Raw genomic sequence first — 24,560 nt, 5'->3', positions numbered from 1 at the left:
AATGGTTTATCTGTACATGTAGGTACAAAAGAGAGACCCTTAGATAAGACTGAGACTTGAGCGTCAGTAATGTCTTTTGTGGAGAGGTTAATTACCGCGTCCTGTTGTAGCTCCGTGTCCACGGCCTGTGATCCTGGTCTCCTCTTCGACCGCTTGCCTCTCCTACATCGTTTCTTTTCTTTCGTAGAGCAGTATGGTCTCCCAGGTAAATAGGGCTAAGCAGTATTGTCCCCCAGGTAAATACCGATCCCGTAGAGGTGAACCAAACTCTACAATAACCTGCCATTCCTCGCAGTGACAACATATGTTCCTTGGTGTTTGGATTAGGAACTTTTAAAATAGCTTTCACCCTTCTGCCTCCTGGTGTGATAACGTGTCCCAAATATTTAACAGTCTGTTGGACACATTGTAATTGGTTTTTCGAGGCATTGTGGCCATTATCAGCCAGGAAATGTAGCAGTGCAGCCTAATCAGCAACTGTAAACCAATTTGAATCTGGCGGGACAGAAGAAAGGATAGTGACTGGGTTTGGCAAAACTGGGGCCCTGCCACACACTGCGTCGTTAACAACTCTATCTTGTACCATTCTCCATTCACCAGATGATTTTCTAACAGGTCAAACTGGCGTGTTGCAAGGTGATGACATACATGTGACAACATCCCCCCTGCTCAACAGAGAGGTCAGGATTTTGCCAATGCCTGGCTCCTCCTCCATTTGCAAGCGGTACAGTGCTTTGTGGGGCCGATATGTGCCTTTAGGAGAGACGGTCACAGGCGTTGCTCCTCTCATTTCCCCTATGTCATATTTAGCCCTTGCCCATAAACATTCCAGAACCTGAGTCAACAGCGCGCTGTCAGGGGCGGGCTGGTTAGGTGCAAGGGAAACAGGAACAGGGGCTTCATTGTCCCCTCTGTGCACTGTGTGCGTGCTGTTCACATACGTTCTGTGAGCCCCAACCACAGAGGAGAATGCTCTCCCGTATGGCTGAGCCTCCCAGTCTGTTGCCAAACCTCACGCATGTACCAAATTCTTCCCATTTGGTATCCCCCATCTTGGAGATAGAGATACTGCATGGGGAACTGATTGGGGCCCAGAGAAAAACTGTTCACATCAGCTACCACACCCAAAGTTTCTTCATACACATGACCTATTGTCAACTCTTCCTGCTCTGTCACACAATGCCACAGTGATAAAAACAAATGGTCCCTTCGACCATTACTACATCTGGCAGTGCAGTGTAAGTGGTCGGGTTAGTTTGGCCTGGTCGAGCAAATGCATTCAGTAGGTCAAAGGGGTCAGAGGAATACCATGAATAATACCAATCATGGCCTGGAACAAACGGAACATGGAACATGGAACAAAACAAGACACAGGAGTAGTGTACAGACATGGAAACATAGTAAATACTGCCTAAGGAATAGAACTAAGGAGGTGACGGATATGGGAGAGGTAATCAGTGAAGTGATGGAGTCCAGGTGTGCCTAATGATGAAGCGCAGGTGCGCATAATGGTGAATGTCAGGACCGGTGGTTAGTAAAACGGCGACGTCGAACGCCGGAGGGGAGGAGTGGGAGTAGACGTGACACATCTCTTGATAATGGATCTTTTAAATTGTTGCATTTAGATAAAATAGAGGTGGTTGCCCCTGAATCGACCAGGAAAGACATTTTCACACCGCCCACACACATCCATGTTAGGTGAATCTGCGCTGTTAGAAGATAAAACCGGGTACTCACCAAAGTGGCATTGTTGGCTGTCTTTTCCTTCTACCTCCTCCACAGCCTATCTCCAGCCTCCCCCTCTACCCTGTGGGTTAGATGCTGTCACATGTGGTGGTGGTGGATAGTATGTATCACTGTCCTCAGCTTCATCATAGCCACCCACATCACCCCTGTTCTGGGGGCAATTTCAATTTCTTGAAATGTGGCCAGGCTGTTGGCAGTTATAGCACCTCCATGGTCCACCTCTTTCTCCTCCGCGGCCCCTTCCTCCTCTTGCTCTTCCAGCCCCCCTTCCTCTTCAACTGTCTCCTGAGTTCCCTCTGTACCCTCCCTCATAAACTGCCAACTGCCCAGCTAATGCTTTATCATGGTGGTAAACTGGGTCCACCGCTGTGCCCTGCTATGAGAGGGAGGGGGAAGCTTCTTCACGATGCATCATCTCCCCCATTTCCCAATTCCACTGGACTAGGATGGTCGGAGTGGCGTTCACATCAGGGCCCGCCACTGGATTTGGTATTGACATGAGGGGAAACAGTGCGACAGAGGGTGGTGTGAAAACAGGGGAGGGGTAAGTCTGGATAAAGTCACAGGTCATTTCTGTGACCAGTCGCTGGGGAGGCTTAGGGTCTCGGCGGGGGCGGCTCTGAGGTGTTGGTATTTTACCCCGGTACTCAGTGTGTGTGGTGACCAGCGTCGTGTCTTTTTCCTTCTTCGTCATCCTCAGATTCTCCGCCGTCTGCCCCCACAGCCCGTACTCCTGCTGCTGGGGGTTCTTGTTGTGGAGGTGGTAGCTGTTGAGGTGGGTGATGGATGATGTTGATACGGTTCATCTTTACGTCTGTTCCTACTTGCTTTGCCTTTTCTTCAGCTTTCATCCTTACCTCTGCAAACTTCTCTGCACTTTTCCCCTCTCTCTCTCTCTCTCTCTCACTCTCTGTCCTTGTCTCGGCTTCAACTTCCCACTTTATCCCAGCGTGTATTATTTTTCTTGCCTTTCCCTACTTTCTCCAACTGTTCTCTGACTAATTTCAATTTAGCGACACTGATGGAAAATCTCCATTCGCTAAGCGGTGCCATTGTGACACGTCCTCGACAACACTCGGACCCCATTTGCTTACCATCCCCTTCAACGGCCCTGTGTAGCATGTGGTGGCTGGAGAACACTTTTTTCTCCAGGATGATCCCATCTTGAGTTCCTATCTTACACACACACACACAAAATAGAGGAGTGATCAGTTCCTACAACCTAAACCACATAATTGCATGGCTGCTAAAATATTGCCTAATTTGTCATTGATGTCACGCCCTGATCTGTTTCACCTGTTCTTGTGATTGTCTGACACCAACCTCCTCCAGATGTGTGTCACAACTTACGCCGAAGGTGGTGCCTCTCCTTGTTCGGGCGGCGTTCGGCGGGCATCGTCACCGGCTTTCTAGCTACCACCGATCCATGTTTCTTTTTCCATTTGTTATCCTCTTCGCTATAGGGGGCAGTATTTTTAACGGCCGGATAAAAAACATACCCGATTTAAACTGGGTACTACTCTTGCCCAGAATATGGATATTATTAGTAGATTTAGATAGAAAACACTATGAAGTTTCTAAAACTGTTTGAATGGTGACTGTGAGTATAACAGAACTCATATAGCAGGCAAAAACCTGAGAAAATTCCAAGCAGGAAGTGGCCTGTCTGAGAATTTGTAGTTCTTCTTTTGATCCTCTATCAAAACTACAGTATCTGTGGGGTTACGTTGCACTTTCTAAGGCTTCCATTGGCTGTCTAAAGCCTTCAGAAAGCGGATTGAGCCGTCTCCTGTCTCCGGGCAGAGTATTGTAGCTCAGTTTCTCAGTGGTCTGCCTGGGGACAAAGAGATTGGATATGCGCGGTCCCACGTGCACGCTGTTTTTTCTTTTCCTCTTTGAATGAATACACTATTGTCCGGTTGGAATATTATTGCTATTTTACGAGAAAAATACCATAAAAATTGATTTTAAACAGCGTTTGACATGCTTCTAAGTACGGTAATGGAACATTTTGACTTTTTTGTCTCGAAATGCGCTCGCGCGTTACCCTTTGGATAGTGACCTGAACGCACGAACAAAACGGAGGTATTTGGACATAACTATGGATTATTTGGAACAAAAACAACATTTCTTGTGGAAGTAGCAGTCCTGTGAGTGCATTCTGACGAAGATCAGCAAAGGTAATATAATATTTCTAATACTAATTCTGAGTTTAGTGTGCGCCGAACTTGGCAGGTGTCAAAATAGCTAGCCGTGATGGCTGAGCTATGTACTCAGAATATTGAAAAATGTGCTTTCGCCGAAAAGCTATTTTAAAATCTGACATAGCGATTGCATAAAGGAGTTCTGTATCTATAATTCTTAAAATAATTGTTTTTGGATATAAATATGAACTTGATTGAACAAAACATATATGTATTGTATAACATAATGTCCTAGGAGTGTCATCTGATGAAGATCATCAAAGGTTAGTGCTTCATTTAGCTGTGTTTTGGGTTTTTGTGACATATATGCTTGCTTGGAAAATGGCTGTGTGATTATTTTGGTCTATGTACTCTCCTAACATAATCTAATGTTTTGCTTTCGCTGTAAAGCCTTTTTGAAATCAGACAATGTGGTTAGATTAACGAGAGTCGTATCTTTAAAATGGTGTAAAATAGTCGTATGTTTGAAAAATTGAAATTATTGCATTTTTGAGGTTTTTGTATTTCGCGCCACGCTGTGATGCAACATTAAGTCTTGATTGTTCACACCTGGTTCCCATCTCGTTATGATTATTTTCCCTATTTAACCCTCTGGTTCTCATGATGTTTTGTGCGTTATTGTTTTCTTGTTCGTCGTGTTAGTTGTGTATTGTCAAGATTGTCAATTTTGACTTTTTCTAGAGTAAATGACGTTATTTTACTCAGTTCGGTGTCCTGCGCTTGACTCTATCCTCACCTCCACTATACTGACACAGACAGAATAACGCACCATATTATGGAGTCAGCAGGCGTATCAGTTCCTCCGGTACCAGCAGAGGAACAAGTCCAGCAGCACTCGACAATGCTACAACATCTTGGCACAGCCATGGATCGCGTGCTGCTCACCATGGAGCGTTGGGAATAAGGGGGTTTTCCCACAACTTCATCCACATCACCTCAACCAACACCACTACCCCTACCGCTGCCCACCCCTCCGTCAATTGGACCCAGTGGGATTAGGCTCTCGCTTCCGGGGGCTTATGATGGAACGGCTGCCGGGTGCAAGGGTTTCCTGCTCCAGATGAAACTATACCTGGCGACCGTTCACTCAGTGCCCTCAAGATACGAGAGCATGTCCGCCGTCTGTCTGGGAAAGCCCGTGAGTGGGCCAACGCGGAATAGGCGGAGTATAGACGCTACGTTGGTCCGCTATGAGGATTTCACCCGCCGCTTCCGGGCAGTCTTCAATCATCCACCTGAGGGGTGAGCGGCGGGTGAACGTTTATTCCATCTCAGACAGGTGATGAGGAGTGCACAAGAGTTTGCACTGGACTTTAGGACCCTGGCTGCCAGCGCGGGATGGAATGAGTGGGCCCTGATCGACCATTACCGATGTAGTCTACGAGAGGACGTCCGTCAAGAGCTGGCCTGCAGGGACACCACACTTACCCTCGACCAGCTGGTGGATTTATCCATCCGGCTGGATAACCTGTTGGCTACCCGCGGACGTCCAAATCAGGGTCCATCCATTCCATCCCCCAGTACCTCCGATTCTACACCTATGGAGCTATTTCCTGCCCTACCTGTGGCCGCAGAGGACACACTGCTGGTCGGTGCTGGAGAGGTACCCCAGGAAATCGAGGCAGCAGGCAGGGTACTGGTGGATCATCCCAGGTGAGTAGGCACCCAACTCACCCAGAGCTTCCTGTTGCGCACATGTATATATCTATAGAGTTCCCTGACTTTTCCCCGAATTCTCAGCATAAGGCGCTAGTAGATTCAGGCGCAGCAGGGAACTTTATTGATTGTGTGTTTGCTCGTAGTATAGGGATCCCTATTGTTCCTGTTAATGTGCCCTTCCCTGTACATTCTTTAGATAGTCGTCCTTTAGGATCGGGTCTGATTAGGGAGGTCACGGTTCCACTATGCATGAAAACGCAGGGGGGTCATGAGGAGAGAATTAGTCTTTTCCTGATTGATTCTCCTGCGTTTCCAGTGGTATTGGGGTTTCCCTGGTTGGCTTATCATGACCCCACTATTTCGTGGCAACAGAAGGCTCTTAACCTCTATGGGCTAGGTGGGACGCTTGCGTCCCATCTACTCAACAGCCAGTGTAATCCCGTGGCACGTTATTCAAATACCTCAAAAATGCAAAAACTTAAATTTTTCAAACATATGACTATTTTACACCATTTTAAAGACAAGACTCTCGTTAATCTAACCACACTGTCCGATTTCAAAAAGGCTTTACAACGAAAGCAAAACATTAGATTATGTCAGCAGAGTACCCAGCCAGAAATAATCAGACACCCATTTTTCAAGCTAGCATATAATGTCACATAAACCCAAACCACAGCTAAATACTGCACTAACCTTTGATGATCTTCATCAGATGATAACCCTAGGACATTATGTTATACAATACATGCATGTTTTGTTCAATCAAGTTCATATTTATATCAAAAACCAGCTTTTTACATTAGCATGTGACTAGCATGTGACTAGCATTCCCACTGAACACTGCCGGTGAATTTACTAAATTACTCACGATAAACGTTCACAAAAAACATAACAATTATTTTAAGAATTATAGATACAGAACTCCTCTATGCACTCGATATGTCCGATTTTAAAATAGCTTTTCGGTGAAAGCACATTTTGCAATATTCTCAGTAGATAGCCCGGCATCACAGGGCTAGCTATTTAGACACCCAGCAAGTTTAGCCTTCACCAAACTCCGATTTACTATTAGAAAAGTTTGATTACCTTTGGTGTTCTTCGTCAGAATGCACTCCCAGGACTGCTACTTCAATAACAAATGTTGGTTTGGTCCCAAATAATCCATTGTTATATCCAAACAGCGGCGTTTTGTTCGTGCGTTCAAGACACTATCCGAAAGGGTAAATAAGGGTGGCGAGCATGGCGCATTTCGTGACAAAAAAAATTCTAAATATTCCATTATCGTACTTCGAAGCATGTCAACCGCTGTTTAAAATCAATTTTTATGCCATTTTTCTCGTAAAAAAGCGATACTATTCCGACCGGGAAAGCGTGTATACGTACAAAGAGAGAGAAAATAAATACATCTCGTGCCCTCGTGCACGAGCGTGGGTCTCAGAGTACTCTGACCAGCCACTATCCAAACGCGATAATGTGTTTCAGCCAGAGGCTGCCTCGATATCGTTCAGCTTTTTCCCGGGTTCTGAGAGCCTATGGGAGCCGTAGGAAATGTCACGTTACGGCAAAGATCCTCAGTCTTCAATAAAAAGAGCCAAGATGTACAACAACTTGTCAGAGAGGGCGCTTCCTGTTTGGAATCTTCTCAGGTTTTTGCCTGCCATATGAGTTCTGTTATACTCACAGACACCATTCAAACAGTTTTAGAAACGTTAGGGTATTTTCTATCCAAAGCCAATAATTATATGCATATTCTAGTTACTGGGCAGGAGTAGTAACCAGATTAAATCGGGTACGTTTTTTTATCCGGCCGTGTCAATACTGCCCCCTAGCCCCCTTAACCTGTTATGGCTAGGGGGCAGTATTTTCACGGCTGGATAAAAAACGTACCCGATTTAATCTGTGCGATAAATCTCTTGGCAGACGCTGCACTTCTCAGGAGTCACGTGTATCCTCTGTCTAAGGAGGAGACGGCGGCTATGGAAACATATGTCGCCAAATCTCTGGGACAGGGATACATTCGACCTTCCATTTCACCTGCCTCCTCGAGTTTCTTTTTTGTGAAGAAGAAGGATGAAGGTTTGCGCCCGTGCATTGACTATAGGGGTTTAAATCAGATCACTGTGAAGTATTGTTGCCCTCTGCCTCTTATAGCCAGTGTGACTGAGTAATTGTATGGGGCGCGCTTCTTCACCAAATTGGATCTCAGGAGTGCTTACAACCTGGTGCGTATCCGGAAGGGAGATGAATGGAAGACGCCATTTAGTACCACATCTGGGCACTATGAGTACCTTGTCATGCCGTACGGGTTGATGAATGCTCCACCAGTTTTCCAATCCTTTGTTGACGAGATTTTCAGGGACCTGTACGGACAGGGCGTAGTGGTGTATATAGATGACATTCTAATTTACTCCGCTACACGCGCCGAGCATGTGGCTATGGTGCGCAAGGTGCTTGGTCGACTGCTGGAGCATAACCTGTATGTGAAGGCTGAAAAATGTTTGTTCTTCCAACAGTCCGTCTCCTTCCTAGGGTATCGTCTGTCAGAGTCAGGGGTGGAGATGGAGAATGACCGCATTTTAGCCGTGCATAATTGGCCGACTCCAACCACGGTAAAGGAGGTGCAGCGGTTCTTAGGGTTTGTCAACCTACCGGAGATTTATCCGGGGCTTTGGGCAGGTAGCGGCTCCCATTACCTCACTGCTTAAGGGGGGACCGGTGCGACTGCAGTGGTCAGCTGGGGCAGACAGGGTTTTTAATCAACTGAAGGCTCTGTTTACCTCGGTTCCAGTGTTGGCTCATCCTGATCCCTCCTTACAGTTCATAGTAGAGGTGGACGTGTCCGAGGCTGGGATAGGAGCTGTACTGTCTCAGCGCTCGGGTACGCCACCTAAACGCCCCTGTGCGTTCTTCTCGAAGAAGCTCAGCCCGGTGGAGAGAAACTATGATGTGGGGGATCGGGAGCTGTTGGCTGTAGTGGGAGCTCTGAAAGCGTGGAGGCATTGGCTTGAGGGGGCTAAACACCCTTTTCTCATTTGGACTGATCACCGCAATCTGGAGTACATCCGGGCAGCGAGGAGAAAGAATCCTCGCCAGGCAAGGTGGGCCATGTTTTTCACCCGTTTTGTGTTTACTCTATCCTACCGACCAGGTTCCCAGAACGCTAAGGCAGACGCACTGTCTCGCATGTATGACACAGAGGAACGATCCATGGATCCCACTCCCATAATTCCGGCTCTTTGCCTGGTGGCACCGGTGGTATGGGAGGTTGACGCGGAGATCGAACGGGCATTACGTGCGGAACCCACTCCCACCCAGTGCCCAGTTGGACGTAAGTACGTTCAGTCTGATGTTCGTGATCGATTGATCTGTTGGGCTAATACTTCACCTTCCTCTGGTCATCCTGGCATCGATCGGACAGTGCGCTGTCTTAGTGGGAAGTACTGGTGGCCCACTTTAGCTAAGGACGTGAGGGTGTATGTTTCCTCCTGCTCGGTGTGCGCTCAGTGTAAGGCACCTAGACACCTGCCCAGAGGGAAATTATAACCCCTACCCGTTCCACAACGGCCATGGTCACATCTATTGGTGGATTTCATGACGGATCTTCCTCTGTCACAAGGAAACCCCATGATTCTGGTAGTTGTGGATCGGTTATCTAAGTCCTGCCGTCTCATTCCTTTGCCCGGTCTCCCTACGGCCCTACAGACTGCGGAGGCCCTGTTTACACACGTCTTCCGGCACTACAGGGTGCCTGAGGATATAGTGTCTGATCGGGGTCCCCAGTTCACATCAAGGGCCTGGAGGGCGTTCATGGAACGTCTGGGGGTCTCGGTCAGCCTGACTTCGGGTTTTCACCCCGAAAGTAATGGGCAGGTGGAGAGAGTTAACCAGGATGTGGGTAGGTTTCTGCGGTCTTATTGCCAGGACCGGCCGGGGGAGTGGTCGGTGTTTATCCCCTGGGCAGAGATGGCCCAAAATTCCCTCCGCCACTCCTCCACTCCGTTTCAGTGTGTACTAGGTTATCAGCCGGTTCTGGCACCGTGGCATCAGAGCCAGATCGAGGTACCTGTGGTGGATGATTGGTTTAGGCGCTCGGAGGAAACCTGGAATGCTGCCCATGTACGCCTGCAATGGGCCATCAGGCGACAGAAGGCGAGCGCCGACCGCCACCGTAGTGAGGCCCCGGTATATGTACCGGGAGACCGGGTCTGGCTCTCGACCCGAAACCTGCCCCTTCATCTGCCCTGCCAGAAGCTGGGTCCGCGGTTTGTGGGGCCATTTAAAGTCCTGAGGAGACTGAACGAGGTATGTTATAGGTTACAGCTTCCCCCTAATTATCGTATTAACCCCTCGTTCCATGTGTCTCTCCTCAGGCCGGTGGTGGCTGGTCCTCTCCAGCAATCTGAGGTACGGGAGGTTCTCCTGGCCCCTCTGGACATCGAGGGGGCCCCGGCGTATACTGTGAGAACTATCATGGACTCCAGGCGTCGGGCTAGGGGTCTTCAGTACCTCGTGGATTGGGAGGGGTACGGTCCGGAGGAGAGATGCTGGGTGTCGGCGGAGGACATACTGGACCCTTCCTTGTTGCAGGAATTTCACCGTCGCCGCCCAGATCGCCCTGCGCCTCGTCCTCCGGGTCGTCCCCGAAGCCGGTGTCGTCGCACTGCTGGCGCCGCGTGTCGGGGGGGTTACTGTCACGACTTCCGCCGAAGTTGGTGCCTCTCCTTGTTCCTTGTTCGGTCGGCGTTCGGCGGTCATCGTCACCGGCTTTCTAGCTACCATCAATCCATGTTTCTTTTTCCATTTGTCTTGATTGTTCACACCTGGTTCTCATCTCGTTATGATTATTTTCCCTATTTAACCCTCTGGTTCTCATGATGTTTTGTGCGTTATTGTTTTCTTGTTCGTCGTGTTAGTTGTGTATTGTCAAGATTGTTTATCCCTGCGTGGATTTTGACTTATCAGTTTTCTAGAGAAAATTACATTATTTTACTCAGTTCGGTGTCCTGCGCTTGACTCTATCCTCACCTCCACTATACTGACACTGACAATGTGGCTTATTTTCCACAGTGTATTTGTCCCTTTGTTTCCTGTCTCTCTGGGCCAGTTCGTCTTGTACATTTTCAAGTCAACCAGCGTGTTTTCCCGTGCTCCTGTTTTCTATTCTCTTTTTCTAGTCTTCCCGGTTTTGACCCTTGCCTGTTTTTTCTGGACTCCGTACCCGCCTGCCTGACCCTTCTGCCTGCCCTGACACCGAGCCTGCCTGCCGCTCTTTACCTCTTGGACTCAGAATCTGGTTTTGACTTTTTGCCTTTCCACGACCATTCTCTTGCCTACTCCTTTTGTATGATAAATGAACTACAAGGACTCTACCATCTGCATCTGGGTCTCGCCTTGTGCCCTTATAATTGAACCACTGGAGAACTAATCCAAATTGGTATCTTACCTGCATAAAAAGTAAACACAGTTTTGCTATGAACTTCAGTTTCAACTGTATGACAAACAGTTCTTCCTGTCCACTGGTTAATCTATCCCTAACCTGATATTCTAGTCTAACATGACGTCCTAACCAGTCCACCCGCATCACACTATGCGGTAGAGCTCTCAATCACTGAGCGCGAAGTGATTTAGGAATGCACAATTCCTCTCATTTCAATGATCATTTTCTCTATCACTTAGCGCAAAGTGATTTCATTCATAAAGCATCTTCGACTGGTGACTCACAAGCTTAGTAAAAAATCTACTGAGCAATCGCTGACCCTCAACTCCCGTGGACGTCAGGCGGGTCTCTCCATTCCCTCGTTCGACGAGGAGGAATTTACCCTAGACTCACAGCGCAGCGAGCCTCTGCCGGCAGTTTACCCTCATAGCCGCAGGAGCCACTGGTCAACGATACGTCAGTCCCATCTGGGTCACCAAATTGTGGTGGATGTTGTACGATTCTTTACTTTTCTAAGTTCAGGAGAATAACAGAGTTACACAGCGCAATGCAGACCGTCTGCATTCCGAAGCATTGGGTGATAAACACATATCTTAATAGTTTCGGTTCTTGAACGGAACTCTTAGTTCTTGTTTTTTATCTATACAAGGACACAGGTGCAGCTGGTTTGCAACACAGGATGATACTCCCAAGAACAGAAACTTGTAATAGGATAGTTTCACACAGTTTCATGAAGTTAGTCACATCCTCAGTTATGAGGTCACATACAATAGAAATGTCCCATTACACTGGTCGGGCTCCAGCACTCAAACACACGTGTCACAGCGCTCTGGGTTGTTGGGGACGTGAGGCTTCTCTCCATTGATTCACACACTGGTCAGGTCGTCTGAGAGAGAGAGCCAGGGGGCCACGGTGTTGGGTTCCAGAGTCACTGGGGCTGGGGCCAAACACAGGATTACATGATTCCATATGTGTTATTTCATAGTTTTGATGTCTTCACTATTATTCTACAATGTAACAATCGTGTGTCGGTGTGAGGCTTCTCTCCACGGTATGTCCAAACTTTTGAATGGTACTGTGTAATATTTGTTCTGCCCATGATGAAACCATGTTGAATGATTCTCAGAAACTGCAAAGCCAACATTCCTGCAAAACGCATGAGCTCATCTGATGCACAGATAAGAACACGAAAAAGAACAACACATTGCTAAATAACAAGACTAAGCAAACAGAACTATAGTTTCAGTGTAGTGAATAATCCCAATAAGGTGGACTTTTACATAACATTTAAGTCATTAAGCAAACACTATTATCCAGAGTGACTTACAGTAGTGAGTGCATGCATTTTCGTGCTTGTCCTCCATGGAAATCAAACCCACAACCTGGCGTTGTAAGCTGCTCTACGAAGTGAGTCACACGGGCTCATCTGTTTATCATAAATTACTTACCGTACCTACTCACGGTAATTGCAAAACTACAGTAAAACAGTAAACAGACGAATTACTGTAACACAACCAGACCAGCCTAGCGAAGTGATATGCAGTTTCTGGCCCTGAAATGACAGACAGTACTAGCCATACCTTGAGTTGCTGAGCAGCCTCGTCCACAGGGCAGAGCTGATGGCTCCTGTGTCTCCTGGAGGTCTGACACACCGCACACAGAGCCTCCTGGTCCTCCACACAGAACAACAACAACCTCTTCCCATGGAGACTGCACCTTTCATCCCCATCACGTACCAACCCACTCCTCCCTCCTGACTCCCTCCTTCCCTGGCTCTCCTTCTCCCCCTTTCTCGTCTCCTCCTGCTTGGTGGTATTGTGGCTCCTCTCCCTCGCAAAGGTCTCCACGATGTTCCTCAGAGCCAGGTTACTGGGTGGAGCGTCGGTTAGGGAATGGAGGCCGCAGACGGGGCACTTTTTGATGACCTGAGTGTTCCAGTAGTTGTCCAGGCAGCTCCTGCAGAAGCTGTGGCTGCAGCCCAGCACTACAGGGTCAGTGAAAACATCATAGCACACAGGGCAGGACATGTCATCCTCCAGGGTCCAGGTGGCAGCCTCTCTTTCTGTCTTTCTTTCGGAGGACCTGAGCCCTAGGACCATGCCTCAGGACTACCTGGCATGATGACTCCTTGCTGTCCACCTGGCCGTGCTGCTGCTCCAGTTTCAACTGTTCTGCCTGCGGCTATGGAACCCTGACCTGTTCACCGGATGTGCTTGATGCACCCTCGACAACTACTATGATTATTATTATTTGACCATGCTGGTCATTTATGAACATTTTAACATCTTGACCATGTTCTGTTATAATATCCACCCTGCAGAGCCAGAAGAGGACTGGCCACCCCTCATAGCCTGGTTCCGCTCTACGTTTCTTCCTAGGTTTTTGGCCTTTCTAGGGAGTTTTTCCTAGGGAGTTTTTCCTAGCCACCGTGCTTCTTTCACATGCATTGCTTGCTGTTTGGGGTTTTAGGCTGGGTTTCTGTACAGCACTTTGAGATATCAGCTGATGTACGAAGGGCTATATAAATAAATTTGATTTGATTTGATTTGATGATGGAGAGATGTGTGCTTGTTCTGAGCTTGTGTACATACCGTAAGTTGGCTGGGCTAGGGACTGATGACTCTGTCTGGAATACTGCCAAACTGGTCCAGTGTTGACTTCCTCCACTTAAAGACTGAGGCATGGAATCGAAGTACACGAAATATGTACTTTTATTGAACATGACACCAAGAAGTAGGGAATTAAATTATGACACTTGTTCTCTATAAATAAATGAACAGCAAATATTATATTTGCTCCAGACAAAGTTCCGGAATACACATTGGTGTCACAGACATCACGTCACCAGTGGAGGTGAGGATATTCACCTCAATATACAAAACGATAGACAGACAAAATCAATACACTGGAGTCACTGTGACAGACTTTACCAATACAGATGCTTCAGTATGTGATCATGAAATAGAATCACCAGGTTATATCCTCAGTGAATAGGTGCCACAGTCACAGAGACCTTCTCAGGGCAGATCCTCAGCACTCCAGGGTTAGTGCCATCAGAGTTGAGACAGGGAGAGAAGTAGGGGAACAGCCTCTCTGTGAACCTGTGTTCGAACGTATAGATGAGTGACATGTCACTGGAGTCGTAGAAGGAGAGCTCTCCTTTCTCATAGTCCAGCTTGACCATGATCCTCTTGGGCTTCCTCTTAAGAACCAAATGGGTACCCAGGGGGGCAGTTCCAGCGCTATACTGCTCCCCGTTCCACAGCCCCATCGCCCAGATCCCGCCCTCTGGGCTGACCATCACATTGCCTTTCCGGGCTACACCCTCTTTGGCCACGCCCAGAGTCCAGGCCTTCTTAGGCCCCACCTCCATCTCCCAGCTGTGAATGCCTGAGCAGAAACCCACAGAGCCTAGCACGCTCACTGAGCTGTCGAATCGCTCAGCGTTATCAGGCACAGGCTGGGACACCCATCTGTCACTCACCTCCAGGAGGCTGACAAAGCTCATTGTTGACAAGAAACACTTTATTAAGAACTTTCACGAATAAACAATAAACCATGAATAAATCATGTAATTCATAAACATAAAAGTTTTTAATTGTTGTATTTATACGCATTTATAAGCATGATCATTCATAAGCATTTAGAACAAGTCTTACAGAATATTAACACTAATGTTGAGTAATGATCACCTTTTTTGTTTAATTTATCTTGCCATTTGACACATATGACACAAATATGACTTATGATATAGGATAAGAATTGTTCCATTCACATATACATCCATATATATACAGAAAATATACATCCATTGTGTTAATAATAGATAGTGAGACATATGGATGCATTAGCAATGTCTCCTCTAAAAAATACATATTGTAATCTACAAAACTTTATCACTGTCACGGCTGTTCAAAGGATTGGACCAAAATGCAGCGTGTTCGTAGTTCCACACATTTATTTATTCCGTGAAACTAAATGCAATACACTAAATACTTGAAACCCAAAAAACAACAAACCGTGACGCAGAGAGGAAAGCACACTACTCAAAAGATAATCACCCACAAAAACAGGAGGGACAAACATCAACATAAATATGACCTCCAATTAGAGGTAACGAGGATCAGCTGCCTCCAATTGGAGATCAACCCAAACAAACACAACATAGAAATAGACAAACTAGAACTAAAACATAGAAATAGACAACATAGAAAAACCACCCAAAACACCCCCTGTCACGCCCTGACCATTCTACTATAGAAAATGACCTCTTACAAGGGTCAGGACGTGACAATCACCAACATCATGAACCAATGACACTTTGGCAGGGCATATCTTTAGTGGCTCAGCATTGCGGCCGCTGTCACTCACACAGGGACAGAGGTAGGGCAGCAATGGCTCTTTAAACTTGTCCCTGAATGTATAGATGAGTGACATGTCAGTGGGGTCATAGAAAGTCACCTCTCCCGCGTCATAGTCCAGACACACTCTGACCCTCCTGGGCCTCCTCTTCAGAGTGAGACGGGTCCAGGGCATGGTGCAGGCGCTGTACTGGCCGCCGTCCCTCAGGGACAGGGCCCAGAACCCGTGGACAGGGTTCACACTCAGGACCCCTTTCCTACGCACACTCTCTCTCAGGACCCCCAGGTCCCATCTGGTCTTACCCGCCACCTCCACCTCCCAACAGTGACTGCCGGAACTGAAGGGGTCGGCCCCCAGCACGCAAACACACGTGTCACAGCGCTCTGGGTTGTTGGGGATGTGAGACTTCTCTCCACTGACGCACACACTGGTCAGGTCGTCTGAGAGAGAGAGCCAGGGGGCCGCGGTGTTAGGGTCCAGAGTCACTGGGGCTGGGGGGGAAAGACAAACAGCTATGACTGCAATGCTATATAACAATTTACATTTTAAAGTGTGGTACTCTGAGCATCTAGGATCTGATAACCATTCATTTGCTCTGGTCTACTACTCACTGTATTGCACCTTCTCCTGCATCTTCTCCCAGATCTTGAACCTTAGGTTGCCCAGGTGTTGGGCCACATCGATCAATGCCCCCGATACAGGCTCTGGATCCTGCAATGTACAGTTGGCCCTGAAGCAAAAAATACAGATGGAGTGGCTGTTGTAGTAAAGGACTGTAACCTCAAAGCAGGCAGAATGTGTTTGAAAAAGTAGTACCTTACCTTGCTTTGTTGTTCTTGTAAGCCTGGGGAAAGAACATAGTTGTGTGAGATAAAATGGCTAAATTTGAAAATCAAATGTATAGTATTTTAGAATGTGTATGTTTACAGTAAGTGTCTCTGTACCTGGAGAAATTGAAGGTCGTTTGCCTCTATATTCTGTTCTATCTCTCTGATGTTGCTGGTCAGGGAGGTCATCTTCTTGGCCAGGTGTTCAATCTTCTCTGTCATTATAACTGTCTTCATCTCCACCTCCTCAGAGAGGGCAGACAGCCGGACAACTTCCTCCAGACGCAGAAAGTGATGCAGCTCCACAAACTCATCTCTTATCTTTCTTTCTGTTTGCTTGACCTGGCTCTGGGGGTCAATAGGTCAAAGGGTCAGTGGGTGACCTCTCATACTTTCTGATACAATATGAAAATGGTTTCATAGTGCAAAACTGTTGAAAAAGGCTAGGAAACCAAAATGTTGAGAGTAAAGTAAACTTTATTTCTCCGTATAATTGTTTGTTCCATAGTACTTACCTTGATGTGTTCTGCTGTTTTCATGCAATCCTCCTTCAACTTTTGGAATGTCTCCAACTTCCTCCTCAGGGGGATGATAGATGCTTTCACTTCCTCCTGGCCACATACCAGAGGAAAATCTCAATTGCATTTCCTTGACTCCTCGTGTCCTCTCTCCACTGGACGAGAAAGTCAGAGGTCCCTCCCCTCGGACCTTCTCCTCCAATGGGTTTTGAGAAGGAGGCGATGAGAGAGGACGAGAGAAGTCAAGGGGTTTAGGCCACATACAGTTTCGGGTATTGAGGCGCCTGTGTGCTATTAGACACAACAGACAGAATTAATGTCAATATATCATATTTGTTCTACCTACGGCGAAACCGTTTTGATTGATTCTCAGAAACTGCAATGCCAACATTCCTGCAAAACGCATGAGCTCATCTGATGCACAGATAAGAACACGAAAAAGAACAACACATTGCTAAATAACAAGACTAAGCAAACAGAACTATAGTTTCAGTGTAGTGAATAATCCCAATAAGGTGGAATTTTACATAACATTTAAGTCATTAAGCAAACACTATTATCCAGAGTGACTTACAGTAGTGAGTGCATGCATTTTCGTGCTTGTCCTCCATGGAAATCAAACCCACAACCTGGCGTTGTAAGCTGCTCTACGAAGTGAGTCACACGGGCTCATCTGTTTATCATAAATGACTTACAGTACCTACTCACGGTAATTGCAAAACTACAGTAAAACAGTAAACAGACGAATTACTGTAACACAACCAGACCAGCCTAGCGAAGTGACATGCAGCTGCTGGCCCTGAAATGACAGACAGTACTAGCCATACCTTGAGTTCCTGAGCAGCCTCATCCACAGGGCAGAGCTGATGGCTCCTGTGTCTCCTGGAGGTCTGACACACCGCACACAGAGCCTCCTGGTCCTCCACACAGAACAACAACAACCTCTTCCCATGGAGACTGCACCTTTCATCCCCATCCCGTACCAACCCACTCCTCCCTCCTGACTCCCTCCTTCCCTGGCTCTCCTTCTCCCCCTTTCTCGTCTCCTCCTGCTTGGTGGTATTGTGGCTCCTCTCCCTCGCAAAGGTCTCCACGATGTTCCTCAGAGCCAGGTTACTGGGTGGAGCGTCGGTTAGGGAATGGAGGCGGCAGACGGGGCACTTTTTGATGACCTGAGTGTTCCAGTAGTTGTCCAGGCAGCTCCTGCAGAAGCTGTGGCTGCAGCCCAGCACCACAGGGTCAGTGAAAACATCGCAGCACACAGGGCAGGACATGTCATCCTCCAGGGTCCAGGTGGCAGCCATGATGGAGAGATGTGTGCTTGTTCTGAGCTGGTGTACCTACCGTAGGGTGGCTGGGCTAGGGACTGATGACGCTGTCTGGAATGCTGGCAAACTGGTCCAGTGTTTTGGTGTTGATTTGCTCCACTTAAAGACTGAGGCATGGAATCGAAGTAAACAGAATTTGTACCTTTATTGAACATGACACCAATAAATCCTCCACAATAGTAGTAGTACTGTTGCTTTTATATATGTCTTACTATTTGAAAGTCATCTTAATTCTCACTCCAAAAAGTCCTATGGCTTATTTTTCAAATTGCCATTTTTTATTTCTAAATGTCTGCGCATGACTGAAGGTTTCATCGAGTTGTGAGATAGTACTTTTGCACATACAACACACTGTGGCTGAGGAAAGGCACTACTCCCAATATAAAAGAAACCCCAACTCAATGTAGTTCTCATCATATTTGCGCCTCTTCGATGGTCCAACGTCCCTGTCTGCTGTTCAGTGCTTTCCCGGGTAAGGGGGCAGTAGCTCTTCAGCTGCATCAGATTCACAACTGTCAGTGTCCATGCTAGCTGAGCTAACAACAAATGTAGAATTACTGATGCTAGCATTGGATGTGCTCGTGGAAGCAGAACAACTTGTGTCGTTGACAGGTGCAGGTGTAGTACTGCTGGTAGTAGCAGTACTACCAGTAGAGCTGGTTTGTGTGTCTATGGACGTGGGCCTTACTTTTTTTTTTTTACCATTTATCAATTTTCGAGCAAACAGAATGAGCAGCAGCTACATTTGGCTACATACGGACTGTTAGTGGAACTCCCACAAGAGAGTAACGGTTAATGTGATTGGATGTTAATTATTGGACTAGGCTACCTGTATTTGACATTGTGTTGTTATTTTGTTGAACACTAGATAGTTTAATTTTATTTTTGGCAGTGAAACGAGGCTACTCAGGCGAGGGAAAAAACTCACCCAAATGTATAGCCCCGATGGAAAATATAAATATACTGTTTGAAAATGTGAAGAATTTTTTCCCAGTTTGGGAATACCTGGTCTATGGAATAGCCTCCCCTTGGAGATCAAGCAAAGAACAATTTAAAATAGCTTTAAAAAGCAGGCAAAGGTTTTCATTTGAACAAGGTTGTCTAAGTAAGAGAAACCACTCCACTGCCCCTTGTGCCCCCCCTACTGCTGGTCAGGTGTATGTATTTGTCACGTCCTGACCATAGTAAGATGTTATTTTCTATGGTAGAGTAGATCAGGGCGTGACAGGGGGTGTTTTTAGATGTTTTGTATTTCTATGTTCATGTTCTAGTTTTGTATTTCTATGTTGGTTTTGTTTGGGATGATCTCCAATTAGAGGCAGCTGGTCCTCATTGTCTCTAATCGTTGTCTCTACTTAAGTAGGTTTTTCCCACCTGGTGTTGTGGGATCTTGTTTTTGTATTGCTCAGTGAAGCCTGCAGAACGTGACATTCGTGTTTCTTTGTTTATTGTTTTTGTATTGTGTTCTGAGTATAATAATAAATATTTATCATGAGCACTCAACACGCTGCACCTTGCTCCTTATGACGATCGTCACAGTATTTGAATAATAGTTATGATGTGCAATGAATAGTTTTTTTAAGGTTGAAATGTGAAATTAATATATGGTTGATTTTTAAGGATAGGGAAAAGTGCAGTGAATAGTGGCACTTTTTAGGATGTCAATTTAAATGAATGTATTTATGGTTGTTTGTAATTTTGTCTTGCCTTTTAATCATTATATACAGTTGAAGTCGGAAGTTTACATACACTTAGGTTGGAGTCATTATAACTTGTTTTTCAACTACTCCACAAATTTCTTGTTAACTAACTATAGTTTTGGCAAGTCGGTTAGGACATCTACTTTGTGCATGACACAAGTACAGACAGATTATTTCACTTATAATTCACTCTATCACAATTCCATTGGGTCAGAAGATTACATACACTAAGTTGACTGTGCCTTTAAACAGCTTGGAAAATTCAAAAAAATGGCTTTAGAAGCTTCTGACAGACTAATTGATATCATGAGTCATCATTTCAAGGCCTACCTTCAAACTCAGTGCTTTTTTGCTTGATATCATGGGAAAATCAAAAGAAATCAACCAAGGCCTCAGGCAATTTCCAAATGCCTGAAGGTACCACGTTAATCTGTACAAACAATAGTACGCAAGTATAAACACCACGAGACCACGCAGCTGTCATACCGCTCAGGAAGGAGATGAGTTCTGTCTCCAAGAGATGAATGTACTTTGGTGCGAAAAGTGCAAATCAATCCCAGAACAACAGCAAAGGACCTTGTGAAGGTATTGGAGGATACAGGTACAAAACTAGGTACAAAAGTCCTATATCGACATAACCTGAAAGGCCGCTCTGCAAGGAAGAAGCCGCTGCTCCAAAATGGCATAAAAAAGCCAGACTACGGTTTGCAACTGCACATGGGGACAAAGATCTTACTTTTTGGAGAAATGTCCTCTGGTCTGATGAAATAGAAATAGAACTGGTTGGCCATAATGTTCATCGTTATGTTTGGAGGAAAAGGGGGGAGGCTTGCAAGCCGAAGAACACCATCCCAACCGTGAAGCATGGGGGTGGCAGCATCATGTTGTGAGGGTGCTTTGCTGCAGGAGGGACTGGTGCAGGAAGATTATGTGGATATATTGAAGCAACATCTCAAGACATCAGTCAGGAAGTTAAAGCTTGGTCACAAATGGGTCTTTCAAATGGACAATGACCCCAAGCATACTTCCAAAGTTGTGGCACTATGGCTTAAGGACAACAAAGTCAAGGTATTGGAGTGGCCATCACAAAGCCCTGACCTCAATCCTATAGAACATTTGTGGGCAGAACTGAAAAAGCGTGTGCGAGCAAGGAGGCCTACAAACCTGACTCAGTTACACCAGCTCTGTCAGTAGGAATGGGCCAAAATTCACCCAACTTATTGTGGGAAGCTTGTGGAAGGCGACCCAAAACGTTTGACCCAAGTTGAACAATTTAAAGGCTATGCTACCAAATACTAATTGAGTGTATGTAAGCTTCTGACCCACTGGGAATGTGATGAAATAAATAAAAGCTGAAACAAATCTCTCTACAATTATTCTGACATTTCACATTCTCAAAATAAAGTGGTGATCCTAACTGACCTAAGACAGTGAATTTTTACTAGGATTAAATGTCAAGAATTGTGAAAAACTGAGTTTAAATGTATTTGGTCAAGGTGTATGCAAACTTCCAACTTCAACTGTATGTTAAAGGTAAAAACAATGAGGACCACGTTGTAGACAAGCATTTTCATTAATACTGTTAAGTTTGTTCACATTGTACATTTTGTTGTATATGTCTGTTAACCAAAATAAATGCGATTCAATAAAAAAAATGCATCCACCCCAAAATACGACTTAAGTAAAATTATTTTTATTTAAGGAATTTGCATCACTGGTCAGTCAGGAATCCCAACATGAGTCAGCTTTTTGTGAGAAATCAGACTGGCTCAGAAAAGGTACATTTTGTTGTTGCTTCACTTGGTATTCAAGGCTATGAAAGAGTGCTATAGGCTGGAGCCTGGATATTGGACTGTAATGTTTATAAATGGATCAATGTGCTGCGCCATGGAAGCAAGTCAATGGTTAACCTCAAAATGTGGACTGTTGCTTATAAAATCTGTGTACTCACTGTATTGCACCATTTTCTGCATTTTCTCCCAGACCTTGAACCTCAGGTTGCCCAGGTGTTGGGCCACATCTATCAGTGTTCCTGATAAAGGCTCTGGATCCTGCAGTGTACTGAAATTACATACAGTTCACACATTTTGTGTCAATAATGTTGGAGACTGATCAAATATTTGACTTATGATGATCATTGTAATGTTGCATACGTGTCTTTCAAGTCCTTGTATATCTGAAACAAAAAACACGTGGATCTCAGTAAAAAATTAAAAAAATAATTTGAGAAAGCCTCAGTACATTTAACAGTTGTACCATGAATATAGAACGTTGTTAAAATATGTGAGATGAACCTGCAAGAATGAGACATCATCTGTTTAACATCCTGTACTGTACGTCTGAGATTCTCTCAGAGAGGGAAGTCACGTCGCTGGTGAGGCGGTTGATCCTCTCAGTCAGTAACCCTGTCTTCTTGCTCTCCTCCTGTTTCAGAGCTGCCTGTCTGGCCTCCTCCTCCTCCGCTCTCAGGAACTGGTGGAGCTTCGCAAACTCATTCTTGATCTGTCCTGCTGTGGTCTGGGCCTGGGTCTGGAACAGTACAATAAGATAGACATGTATCTGTGTAAATATCTTTGTGTTATTTAGCTAGCGACATACCTTGATGTATTGTGCTGCACGCTCTCTTGATGCTCTCGCTTGCTTTATGTCCAGTTCCAGTTTCTCAGGAAGGTTGTAGAGCAGTGCCGTGAGTTCCCTCTGGGTAGATAACGGAAGAGAGTGGGGGATAGTGGTGGAGAGATAAGGAGGGGTTACAGTAGAAGAAGGATGGAAATAAAAACGAGTTTCTCAACTATTCTGTGTTTACAGTATATTGAATATATTGAGTTCCGAAGGGAACTTGGTTAGCAAGTGGAAAAGACTGCAAGTAGATGTGTATTCCTGCGAGAACAGTACCTTACGCCATTGCGCTTCCTCCTTCACTGACAGGTGTGTATGCTTGGCATGCAGCTCGGTCTCCACACACACAGCACAAACAAGTTCCTCACACTCCTTACAGAAAAACCTGAGCTTCTTGTTATGTATGGAACCCAGCACAAGACACACTGCTCTCCCCTCATTCCCCTCCTTCTCCTCTCTCTGCAGGTAGGCCTCCACTATGTTCCTTAGTTTCATGTTGGACATGGAGGGATGTAAATCGTCCACGGAATGCCTTCGCCCGCAGACGGGGCATTCGCGCAGCTTTTGTTGTATCCATGCTGGTGCTCCCAGGCAGCCGCGGCAGAAGCTGTGTTGGGCATTTCAGACTCACTGGGTCCTGGAAGAATTCAAAGCAGATGGGACAGCTGAGCTCGTCCTCCAGAGCTGCTGTAGGTCCCTGCTGGAGCATCCTCTTCCTCAGGTAGAGTCAGGTAAAGGCCTTTCTCTTCAGAATACAGTATGAACTAGCGACTTGTACATACGTCATTACAACCGTACCCTTTCTGCCTTTTCAACCTCTTGCTCACCAACCCACCACACGGAATGTAGGTTTACACTGCTTGATTACCTATTAACATTTAGGCTGTACCTGTGATCAAAGTTTATCCCAGTTATCCAATTCCTGCCAAGGCAGAGGTCGCACAACATAGCAATGAAGTAATTCCTTTGGCACATGTTGCTGAATCTCAAGTCAGTGTTAGTGCCTCAGTCGTTCAACAGCAACACCCCGACAGAAACAGCCACACTAGGTGCCATGTACAACAGATCGAAGGCACTGAACAAAGCAGTGTAGATGTCTGGTATCTGCTGTCTTGTAAAATGTTTGATGGATTTTTATTTTTTTTTACTGTAGGACTAATAACTGATTGGCACTGATTAACCAATAATAACTGGTTGGCACTAATTTGACACTGAGGTGGTAACAGCCTCAGCCATAACTGCCAGTCTGACACACTGCCAAATCAACTTCAAAAAGCTTCTACTCTGAGAGGTGATTCTGGTCTGTTGTGATCAGCTATAACGCATGGATTCTGATAGCAGAACCAGTTAAAAAGCTTTGGCGTCTTGTAACCCAGCACCATAGGAACTGCAACCCGGCAGAACACGCTCTGTCAGGCTCAGAGTAGCCTCACAAGTCAGCAGACCCTCAGCTAGTCAGCAGACCCTCAGGATTCTGTTGTGACTTTCAGTTGTGAAAGCTGCCAAAAGGGGGTAGTACAGCACTGCTATGGCAGCTGTATTGTAGTCAGTCACAACGGATGATGTCTGGGGCCCATTCTTAAGAGGCTATTAAGTGAATATTGATTATTTGGCAGATGAAATCCCATGTTACTTTTTAGGGCACAGCTCTAGGCAGACATGAGAGCATCTAATCAAATCAAGTGTTTTACACAATACTGCGTCTAGTCACATTATTATTTTAAATGGGATACTTAAAATGTTCTGATGCAATCTATCACAGGCTCCATCTTCTTCCGTCTAACTTTCTTCCAAATACTCTTTTTCTTTATCTCTCACCCAAATGCTTTTATTTTCCATTCTCTGCCACAGACACCTAATTGTAACAGTCTGAAATACCCATTTATACATTGCACACCGGAGTAATTTCTCTTTCCCTAAGTGATCCAGACATAAGGGATTTTGCCATGTATGTTCATTCCGCTACCAGTACCACTCAAATGGTAATTTCATTTCCATTTGACACCATTAGTGAGGTCAGTTTATTTCGGATTTGTGTCCATCTTCGTTGTGATGTATGACCTCTCTACAGTCTACCTGTAGGCCTATTATTAGTTGACCTTTGATCCCTTTGGTAATATTAGTGCTCCATAAGTGTGGGTCATCATTTCTTGTTGAACA

General features: G+C 45.8%; 1 protein-coding gene across 3 annotated transcripts in view; it reads right to left on the bottom strand.

The window, feature by feature from the left end:
• Positions 1-23,223, bottom strand: part of LOC106576750 (E3 ubiquitin-protein ligase TRIM35) — a 28,081-nt gene extending 4,858 nt beyond the window's left edge. Inside the window, exons 1-9 of one of the 3 annotated variants that reach the window (XM_045700754.1) lie at positions 22,677-23,220; positions 22,380-22,478; positions 21,733-22,310; positions 17,581-18,188; positions 16,751-16,846; positions 16,353-16,583; positions 16,230-16,252; positions 16,020-16,138; positions 14,622-15,899 (exon numbers count right to left, since the gene is read on the bottom strand). In XM_045700754.1, coding sequence (XP_045556710.1) covers positions 15,301-15,899; positions 16,020-16,138; positions 16,230-16,252; positions 16,353-16,583; positions 16,751-16,846; positions 17,581-18,057 — 1,545 coding nt within the window. In that variant the 5' untranslated portion in view covers positions 18,058-18,188; positions 21,733-22,310; positions 22,380-22,478; positions 22,677-23,220 and the 3' untranslated portion in view covers positions 14,622-15,300. Of the gene's footprint in view, positions 1-14,621; positions 15,900-16,019; positions 16,139-16,229; positions 16,253-16,352; positions 16,584-16,750; positions 16,847-17,580; positions 18,189-21,732; positions 22,479-22,676 lie in introns of those variants that run through there. The other 2 variants (XM_014154121.2, XM_045700753.1) reach the window with 2 other exon arrangements.
• Between the last annotated feature and the right edge of the window lie 1,337 nt (positions 23,224-24,560).

The sequence above is a fragment of the Salmo salar genome, chromosome ssa18 (assembly GCF_905237065.1).
Source record: "Salmo salar chromosome ssa18, Ssal_v3.1, whole genome shotgun sequence".
Classification (NCBI taxonomy): Eukaryota; Metazoa; Chordata; class Actinopteri; order Salmoniformes; family Salmonidae; genus Salmo; species Salmo salar.
The sequence above is the reverse complement of the archived record's forward strand: the minus strand, read 5'-3'. Positions and strand labels throughout refer to the sequence as shown.